The 11,284-nt window shown below is 33.1% G+C and overlaps 2 protein-coding genes across 2 annotated transcripts; one reads left to right on the top strand and one right to left on the bottom strand.

Annotated features, from left to right (window-relative positions):
- The first annotated feature begins 670 nt into the window (after positions 1-670).
- LOC100618502 (putative olfactory receptor 5AK3) lies at positions 671-1,597 on the top strand. The gene has a single exon (XM_056803755.1). The coding sequence runs from the start codon at positions 671-673 to the stop codon at positions 1,595-1,597; it is 927 nt and encodes a 308-aa protein (XP_056659733.1).
- An 8,287-nt stretch (positions 1,598-9,884) lies between these two features.
- Positions 9,885-10,817, bottom strand: LOC100024933 (olfactory receptor 1009-like; the record flags this gene model as incomplete). Its single annotated transcript, XM_001375991.4, has 1 exon — positions 9,885-10,817. A coding segment is annotated over exon 1 (933 nt), but the record flags the coding sequence as incomplete, so codon positions are not given.
- Positions 10,818-11,284: the final 467 nt, after the last annotated feature.

Genomic DNA, 11,284 nt, shown 5'->3' with positions numbered 1-11,284 from the left:
CTCTCTCTCTCTCTCTCTCTCTCTCTCTCTCCCTTAATTCCTTCTCTCTATATTAATTAAAATCTCCATAATTCCCAGCTGACTTGGGTATTTTATTATTTGGGAATCATCCCTGGCAACCAATTATTTAAATTTAAGGCAAAACACTAAAATTATCTTTACACACCACAAAGATGGAGAGATCCAAGAGGAAGAACTAATTGTGTGGATTGAATTGATAACAAGTGAAGAACTGATTATAAGAGAGGGCAAATGCTTTTCTTTTTGATTCACTTAGTGAATGAGATACTTGCAGAATTTCTTATTGTCGTAGCTGTCTACCTAACAATGTTGTTGGAATTTGGAAAACTTAACCATTCTATATTCTGCTCTCAAAAGTGATATTTTTAAAGCAAATATCTTGATGCATAGTAGACATTATACCAATACATGTTCCCTTTCTCCATCCTTCTTCTACCTTCCTCATTTATCTTTATTATTAGAGATCCTCATTGGTAGTAGAGGGCAAATGGATATATTCATAAATAAAGTTTATACAGAATATGAAATGTCAATATTTTCTTAATTATTATACTAGGAAACTAAAGGCTATTTTCATTGTCAATTGTTGGTGTCTATAATCTAATCTTTGTCCTCTTGATATCGTTTATCTACAGATCATATGCTAGTCATGACACAAGGAAATGGTACCACTGTGACTGAATTCATTCTCCTAGGATTTTTTGTTCACCAAGAGGTGCAATATGCCCTTTTCCTTGTATTTCTCATCATCTATGTCATATCTCTAGTGGGTAATGTTGGCATGATCCTACTCATCAATATTGATTCCCATCTTCACACTCCAATGTACTTTTTCCTCCAACACTTATCTTTTGCTGACCTCTGTTACACCTCTGCTATCACTCCCCAGATGTTACTAAACTTTCTGGTTTCCCACAAATCTATCTCCTTTGCAGGGTGTGTATTACAATTAGAGGTTTATGGAATTTTCGCCAGCACTGAATGTTACCTGCTCGCAGCCATGGCCATTGATCGGTATGTGGCCATCTGTAACCCCCTACGCTATCCAGTGATCATGTCCCGAAAAGCCTGTATCCTGTTGGTTGTTGGATCCTATTTCATGGGTTCTGTGACTGCATCCATCCAAATTGGCTTTCTCTTTTCCCTATCTTTCTGTAATTCCAACATAATTAATCACTTTTTCTGTGATGCACCCCCACTCCTTGCCCTTTCTTGTTCCAGTATTGATACCAATGTCATGATGTTAATTATCATTTCGGTGTTCAACCTATCAAGCACTGTGATGACTGTGTTCTTCTCCTACATGTACATCCTCTCTGCCATCTTGAAAATGACCTCTGCCACAGGGAGACACAAGGCCTTCTCTACCTGTGCCTCCCACATGACAGCTGTCACCATTTTATATGGGACTCTTTTTTACATGTATTTGCATCCTTCTTCCAATGAATCCCAAGAAAATGATAAAATAGCCTCTGTCTTTTATGGTATCATAATTCCCATGCTGAACCCCCTGATCTACAGTTTAAGAAACAAGGAGGTCAAAGAGGCCATGAAAGTTCTGTTGAAATGTTCATGATTCAGGCTTTCTATTCAAATAGCTCAATTCAGAGAAGCATCTAGGCAAAGATTATCCTGCCTCCTTTCTTTAATGGATAGGCAACATCTCAACTTTGAGGGATGTGACAAATTAGGGCCAAAAGATGAAAAGATATATACAGACTTAACTGTCTTATAGCCTATAAGTAACCAAGAAATTCTCAAAATTCTTAATATAATTAAAATAATTAGCAATATTAACAATAAATATGATGCTGATGGTAGCAGTTATATCTTTCACTTACCTATCACTAAAATTCTTTCACATTTAGAAGGGATGGGGACTCAAAACTCTTGAGTGTGGCAGTGTAGAATATTCCCACAGAACAAACTGCCTCCAATGACCTCTCCTGAGCTAGAAAGTCAACTTGTGATGTGTTTGAAACTAAGAGTGTGGTAGAGAGTTTCTGGAGAACACTGAGAGTTCTGATGACTTGTCAATAGTCATGAAACTTTAATGTGCCAATGGTAATATTTGACTCCAGACTTTCCTCACTATCCACTTTAACAAAATGCCTTTTGAGTGATTTATTTTAATCTTCAAGATCACCCTATTAGGGAGGTAATACAATTTTATTATCTCCAATTTATAGGTAAAAACAAACCAAATAAATAAACAAACAAACAAATGAATGAATAAATGAATGAATAAATAAACAAATATCAATAAAAAACTAAATGTTTTCCATGAAATAATAGAATGTGAAATCTGGCAATGACTTTAGTGATGATCTCCTGATGTGACTAAGACAAAATTTCATTACAAAGAGAAAAGGGGCTCATCCAAACCAATGAAAGTAACTTGAGGCAGCAGGGAGAGTGACTGTCAATCATATAAAAAATGGAAGACTACATGATACCATATTACTGGTAGAATTTCTATGCATGGTATATAAGGAGTTTCGTAATGCACCCAAAGACATAAATTACAAAGATTAAATGAGTAATTCTACTGTCATTTCCTTATGCCACCCAATTTAAAATAAATGTTAACATGGTAAGCCTTGATACATTTATCAAGTGATATGTCAATTATTAAGTAGGTATAGAAATGGAGGCCTTCTTGAATAAATTAAAAAAAATCCAATTAGAGGCAATGGGAAATCTGTTCTGATTACATAAGAGACTTGATCACTCCCAAAGTATTTTGTCTGAAAGGAGGAACTAATTCAGAACTGAGGAATAGGCTCTTGTCATTCTGATAACCGGTATGAAAAACTACAGCCATCAAGATATGAGGAATAAATAGAGAATCTGGGGAAAGGAGGAATGGAAGTACTGAGCTAGGGTAGAATAAGGAGGTCCTAAGAAGACTTACTAGTTCTATAGGCATCTTGGAGCAGAAAATTTGGCTTGACTCTTCAAGAAACACCCATCTGCTCAAAAATAGAGGGAAGTTGCAAAATAACATCTTGTCTTCCCCACATTTCTCCTCCAGGGTTTGTATAGTAAGAGATATTCTATTTTATGTTGCTGCTTCTTTTCCCAAATATTTCCAGGAACTTGAATTTTACTCTATCCTCTAAGGAAACAACATAAACATAAATGTCAATTCCCCATCTAATTTTTAAGTTTTCTCCTAATATGGAGCTCAAAGTGATTGGGCTACTCCTCATAAATTTTTATTTAACATAAACTCCCTAAGACAACAGAGAGGGAAACCACGTGAATTTTATATTGATGCTAGACTTGCACGAAATTAAAAATTGCAATTTTACATAAGTTACATGCTTTTCTTTGCTAACGCATGACCTACTCAAGTCAATATCCACCAGCAGGGTTTAGTTGTTTGATTCACGTAGGAGATTCAGGAAATTACAGGGTATAAAAATGAGCAAGAAGTTTCTGCAATTATATCTTCATTAGTAGCAAAAGAAAATCTAGTACTAAAGGTATTTAAGAAATGTTTGTCAAATGGACTTGGTCTAAATGAACAGTAACCAGAAGTCTATGTGACATAGAGAAGATCACAAGTTGTAGGGGACTTTCTAGGCCTTCTCCTCCACCATACTCATTTCACAGATGTGGAAACTGAGAAACAAATGTTAAGTGACTTGTTCAGTGTTATACAGATAGTAAGAAGTGGAGACAGTATTGAAACCCAGGTCTTTAAACTCCGTTTTGAATTCTTTCAGCTTTTCTAAAGATTTTTGTTTGTTTGTTTTATGCTAATGATTTTCTTGATGAACATCTTTCATTCGTGCTAGGGGATTCAAGTTTGAGCAAAAGGATTATGATACCCCATTCATCCACATAGCACTGAGTGACTAATAAGCTCTGTTAAATACATTGAAAATGTTAATCATGCCATGGTGTAGGCTTCATTTAAAACAAAAAAATACAATGGCACCTTGACAAACAAGTTTAATTTGTTCCATAGCCAAGGTTGTAATCAATTTGCTCATGTGTTGAATCAAATTTCTCCATTAAATTAATGGAAATTCAATTAATCCACTCTGGTCCAAAAAAATCACAATATTTTTTTTTACTTTATGTGCTTTTAAATACAAAAAAAGTACTTTATAAATAACAAATAAATATATTTATAGCGTAAAATTCTAAATTAAATCTCAAATAATAAAAATATTATATTTTAGGAGGTTTATTAAATGATCATTAGGAATCAAGGAATAAGAGGATACAAAATAAAAACCATGTGCCCATGGTTAAATCAGCCATTTCAAAATCTCTGCCTTACCACTGCCACCATACTTGTTGCATGCCAAAGAAAGAGAGACAGAACTCTCCCAGTACTCGCCTAATATCCTCTGTCTACAAGAAGTACATAAGGATAGGAAATCAGTGGGATCCTGGGAAATGTAGTTCTTTTTTAGGGTAATTGATTTTCAATTATATAATAGATAAGAAAGAATGTAAAGTAATAAACTTACTTATGAAATGTTATTTGCCTTAAAGGTTAGGCAAAGATGCTAGTGGAGAAGGTTTTCATTTCATTATCTTTCACTTAACATAACTTAATGTGTGAAACAAGTGTTCTTACACAGCTCCAATGCACAACTTGTTGCAATGCATTTTGGGTGTGTTCTTTCAATAAACTATTTAATTTTTTCCCAATTAGGAAAATTTCCATTTCATTAGGAGCTATTTTCCCCAATTATATACCAACAAATTTAACAATTTAAGTGAAATGGATGAATATTTATAAAAATATATATAAATAGCCAAGACTGATAGGAGGAAATATGAACCAATTTTAGAAAATGAAACAAAACAGGTTATAAAAGAAATTCCAAAGATAAAATTCATCAGAACTGGATGGACTAACAAGTGAATTTTACCAAACATTTCAAAATATCTAATTCCAATATTAACTAAAAACTGGTAAAAAAAAAAGTCCTGCTAAACTCCTTTTATTAAATAAATATGTTGATGATATCTTAACCAGAAGAGCAAAAAAGGAGAAAGAAAATTATTGGTCAATTTCATTAATGAATATAGATGTGGAAATTCTAAATGAATTATTATGCAGGAGATTACAACAACATGTTATAAAGATTATAACCAAAAATATTTATAATAGGTATGCAGGAATGACTTAATATAAGGAAAATTAGCAATGAAATTGATTAAATCAACAAAAATGCAACGAATCCTATAATTATATCAATGGATGAAGAAAAACTTGATAAAATACAACACTTATTCCTACTATGAATTCTTGAAATGATAATTATAAATTGATTTTTCCATAGGTTTCCATAGATACAAAAAGTATCTATTTTAAACCATCAGTAAACATCTGTAATAGGGATGTTAGAAGTCTTCCCTATGAAATCAGGGGTAAAACAATGATACCCATTATCAATGATATTATTTAATATTGTACTTGAAATGCTAGCAATAGGAATAAGAGAAGAAAAAGATATTAGATGTATCAGAATGGGAAAAGAGGTAAAATTATTTCTTTTCACAGATGATATTATATGTGTTTAAGATACATATATAATCCAGAAGATTTAATTAAAAATAATTGAAACTAGCAATAATTTTAGCAAAAAACTAGGTTATAAAATAAACCCATATACCTCTCAGCATTTCTATATATCACCAATTATCTCCTGCAAGAATAGATAGCAAGAAATAATCTTTGTAAATTAATTATGAATAGAATAAAATACCTAAAAATATATCTTCCAAAAAATCTAGAAACCATATAAACATAATTATAAAACATCATTTTTTACAAATAAAGTTAGATCTAATTGGAAAAATATTAATTATTCATGGTTGGCCAATCAATAATAGAAAAAATATAATTCTACCTAAACTAATATACTTATTCAATACCATTTCAACTAAATTACCAACAATAATAGCAAAATTCATTTAAAAAAGAAAAATGACAAAAATCTCAAAGGAAATACTGAAAGCAAATATTAAGAAAGGAGATCTAGCTGTACCAGATTTCAATCTATATTATAAAGAAGTATTCATCAAAATTATCTGCTACTAGCTAAGAAATAAAAAGGTAGAGCAGTAGAATAGAAATGGCATACAACAAAGAGTAGTAAAAGATTCTAGTAACCTTTTATTTCACCAAAGGAAGGTCCCAAGTTTTTGGAATAAAAATTCATCATTTGGAAAAAATTATTGGAAAGATTGGAAAATAGTTTGGCAGAAATTAGATATAGACCAATATCTTAGAGCATTTACCAAGATAGGATTAAAATAGTTAAATGGCCTACGATAAAGGGAAATATTTTAAGCAAATTGTAAGAATAGGATACATATTACCTATGCTATTTGTGGATAAAAGAATTCATGTTTAAAAAAAAACAGAAAATACTGTGAAGTATAAAATGGATAATTTGGAATACATTAAATTTTAAAAGTTTTGCACAAATAAAACTAATAAAAGCTGGATTAGAAGGAAAGCAATAACTAGGGGGGATTGATCATAGTTTCTCAGATAGATGTTTCATATCTAAAATATGAACAGACCTTTATCAAATATATAAGAATGAGTCACTCCCCAATTGAAAAATGTTCAAAAGATATGGACAGAGTTCTACAATAAATAAATCAAAGCTTTATATAAGATATGAAAAATATTCTAAATAATTATTGATTAGATAAATGCAAATCAAAACAACTCTGAGATATCACTTTACATCTATCAGATTGGCTAAAAATGATAAAAGGGCAAAATGGCAGATGTTGGAAGGGAGTAGAAACACTGGGACATTAATATATTAGTGGTGGAACTGTGAACTGATTCAATCATTTCAGAGAGCTACATGGAATTGTACTTAAAAAGATTTATATAACTATGTATACCTTTGCATCCAACAATGCCACTATTATATTTATTTCCTAAGGTGCTCAAGGAAAAGAACCTATAGGTTCTAAAATATTTGTAACAACTCTTTCTGTGATGACAAAGAATTGTAAACTGAAGGGATATCCATCAATTGGGCAATGGCTGAATATGTTTGAGTATAAGATTGTAATGAAATACTATTGTGCTATAAGAAATAACTAACAAGATGATCACAAAAAGATCTAAAAACACTCATGTGAAATGATCCAAGATAAAATGAGAACTAAGATAATATTGTAAACAGTGATAACAATAATGTATAATAATTAACTATGATTGATAACTTTTATCAACAAAGCAAAGATCCAAGATAGATCCAAGGGTCTTACAGCACAAAAGAATATCCACTGTCAGAGAAGGACCAGATGAAGTCTGAATACAAATTAAAATATACCACTCTTCCCTTTATTTCCTCTATGAAATTTTCCCTAGTATAAATAATATGCCTCTTGTTTTACAGCATAATTAATAGGGAAATATATATTATATGCAATACAACCTATATCATATTACATGCCTTCTGCAGGAGTTGTGGGAAGAAAGGGAAAGAAAGGAAGACATTGATTTTTGACATAGTTAATGTGAGAATTTGTTTCTTTTAGATATGCATATTTATCATAATTTATTATCAATTTATAACAAGTTATTTGTATTATTGTTACATTGCATATTGTGCTATAATTAAAATACTGAAAAATTAATGGTAAAAACTGATTGGAAATTATATAATCCTAATGAATGAGTGGGTCAATAACAAATCATGGAAACAAGTAAAAATTTCATTGAAGATAATGACAACAGTGGGGCAACATACCAAAATTTATGGAATATGCCAAAGATTACTTGAGAGGAAAATTTACATCACTAAATGCATACAAAAGCAAAAGAGAGAAAGAAATCTTTGAATTGTACATACAACTAAAAAATAAGCTTGGGAAAAATTAATTAAATCCTTAATTAAACATCTAAATGGAATCATGAAAATGTAAGACTAAGAAAATTGAAAGTTTAAAAAGTATATTGAATTAATAAATAAAATAAAGTAAAAATTAATAAATAAAATAAAATAAAAATAAATAAAAAATCATTTTCCTGAAATACAAAAAAAAAAAGATTCTCTAAGGTCAAAGGAGAAAGGAAAGTCATCAAAGTCAATAGATTCCAGTGTAGGGGATGGAGAAAAAAACAGTAGCCTATGGTCAGTATAAAATTAAAGTTTACATCCAGTAACTTCAAGTATTATATTTTATAGGATTTAATAATAATCACTTGAAGTAAAGGAATAAAAAGGTAATTATCTAGCAAAATAAAACTGCATGCCCAAGCTCTCCTTGCCTGTTTAAAAGAATGCTCCACCAAAGCTGGATCAGGAAGAGAAGAGAGTGAGAGGCAGAACTACACAGAATTTGTATCCTGCCTAAGTCAGAATGCAATGACAGTAGCAGAGTGGGGTACTGAGAATAGTAGTTTTAGTGTACAGATCCTAATTACACATCAAAGACTATCTTCCTTCACTGCCCAGCCCACATCTGCTCCTGAACTTAAGGTGTCCACTCTAAGTAGATCTAAACTACATTGCTCATTGAAAAAGAAATAAAGGATTTTCAACCTTTCCACATTGGTGCAAAATAGCCCCAGGTACAAGTACACCAATCATAGGACCCCTTAAGGGTGAAGTATATGCTGAGGCCTGGTAAGTTCTAACCCTGGAGTGTAGAGGGAGAAGTTCATCCCTTGGGGGATGAACGGTATATTCTCTCTATCAGATTCTAGGGCAAAGCCCAATTTAATGGTCTAAATTCCAATTTTGCCACAACTTCATCTAGTGTCCCATCTTCAGAACCATGGGATTATATCTACCTCAACTGCTCTCTAATCATTTACCAAGTTTGGTTGATTCTACTCTTGCAGTGTGTCTTAGATTTGACTCCACAATTCCTCTACCATCATTATGGCCTCCTCATTAGCGTTCCTTTTCCCGCTCTTGCCTCAACTTCATCTAAGAATCTAGTCCATTGTCCATGACCCCTCTAGAATTATCTTTTGAATGCATCTCTTGATCATTTCACCATTTATTTTTCAATAATTCCCCATTGCCTTTTCTAGAAGTAAGGGTCAGATTCTATATATTAATGCCAATTTATGGATTTTTTAAACACATATCTTTCTTAATTGTGGCCACTGAATGGAGTTTGTAACTTTTATATAATACAGTACAGTCCAATCACTCACTGTACTTAAAATTGCCCTTTATGCAAGAACATACATATTATAATATTTTATCTGACTTCTGTGCTGTTTTTTGGTTGTTGCTAAAATACAAATATATATGTATACACACACACACACACACACACACACACACACACACACACACACACACATATATATATATATATTTGAATCCCTTCACCAACTGGAGGCATACTCCCTTTCTCGTCTCAGGTTAACTTCTCCAAGAATTCTGTTTCAGAACTGATCTCTGCCTCCCAACATGCCCTGAGTACCTCTTTTTGTTCATAGAATTCCCAATGTGTAGAATTCCTTAGCCTCCTCTTACTTTCTCAAGTAAATTTCTATATATACTTGAAACTTTAATTCAAGTGACATCCTTTTTGAACATGGAAACACAAGATCTAAATCAAATCCCCCATCTGCCATTTATTACCTTTGTGATCTAAGGAAAATAGTTTATACTCTCTTAACTTTAGAATCTTTATTTACATTTATACTGCTGGCATCCGAGTTCTCTTTCAATTCCAGAACTGTATTGCTATTGCTTTATGATAATTCAAGAAGACCTTCCTTGCCAGTGATACCCTGCCCCTTTTCCTGAACATAATAGCTTTTTGTTTTATACCTCTCTGATATATCTGTCTTGCTAATGTTATTTCATTTCTCATTTTTATAGAATTCATGTCCTGAAACAAAATTTTCTTTTAGCAATTGTCCTGTGGATGGCACTCTTGACCTCCTTGTTCCTCAGACTATAAATTAGGGGGTTCAACATGGGGGTCACTGAAGTATAAAACACAGAGACGAGTTTATTGGCATCCATAGAAAAACTTGAGTTCGGTCGTACATAGACAAAGAAGAGGGTCCCATATAAGATGGTCACAGCAGTTAGATGAGAAGAGCAGGTGGAGAAGGCTTTCTGTCTTCCTTCAGCAGACTGGATCTTAAGGATAGCTATAAGTATGTAGATGTAGGAGACAAGGATGATCAGGCCACTGAAGGTTCCAACAATCCCAGCAATGGCAAAAACTAATAATTTATTGATGCTGGTATCAACACATATAAGAGAAAAAAGAGGGAAGACGTCACAGAAGAAGTGATTGATGACATTTGGGCCACAGAAGGGCAGACGGAAAGCAACAGTGGAGTGAATCATGGTATCTATGAACCCAGCAACATAAGGGATAGCCACCAGCTGATTACAGTGTTTCTGGGACATGGAAATGGAATAAAGCAATGGATTACAGATTGCAACATAGCGGTCGTAGGCCATGGATGCCAAGAGGAAGCATTCAATGGTCACGAAAAATCCAAAGAACCACTGTTGCAAAACACAGCCCAGGAAAGAGATGGTCTTTCTCTCCTCAAAGAAGTCTCTAAGCATTTTGGGAGCCACTGTAGAAGAGAAACTCATGTCCACAAAAGACAAGTGGCTGAGGAAAAAATACATGGGAGTGTGGAGGTGGGCATCAATTCGTATGAGAATGATCATTCCCAGATTGCCTGTCATGTTAATTAGATAAAAAAATAGAATGAGAAGGAAGAGGATGACTTGCAGGTTTGGATGATACTTCAAACCCACAAAAATGAACTCAGTGACTCTGGTGTAGTTTCCATCGGCCATTAATTCCTGGCGATTTCTGCTGAAAAGCAAAAATATGCCAAAGGATTTCAGGATTTTGAGTTAGAAAGGATCATTTGTATCATTCAAAAATATTTAAACCTAACATAGAGCATGATAAAATCCCTTAGAAGTCATCTAGTTCAACCCTTTCACTCTGAATATGAGGAAACAGAGGGTTAATACCACAAATATAAAAAATAAATAAAATGAAAAGCCAAGATTTGACTCTAGGAATGCTCATTTCAGATCCATTTTCCTGCCATCTCATTTAAATCAACATCTTCAAGCATCTCTACAAAGCCATATGGACCATTAAATAGGAGGAGAGAGGGGGGGGGAGAGAGAGAGAGAGAGAGAGAGAGAGAGAGAGAGAGAGAGAGAGAGAGAGAGAGAGAGAGAGAGAGAGAGAGAGAGAGAGAGAGAGAGAGAGATAAAGGGAGAGAGACAGAGCAGGAGAGAAAGAGGGA

This window comes from Monodelphis domestica, chromosome 6 (genome assembly GCF_027887165.1).
Source record: "Monodelphis domestica isolate mMonDom1 chromosome 6, mMonDom1.pri, whole genome shotgun sequence".
Taxonomy (NCBI): Eukaryota; Metazoa; Chordata; class Mammalia; order Didelphimorphia; family Didelphidae; genus Monodelphis; species Monodelphis domestica.
Note: the sequence above shows the minus strand (reverse complement) of the source record. Positions and strands in the feature narration are given on the sequence as shown.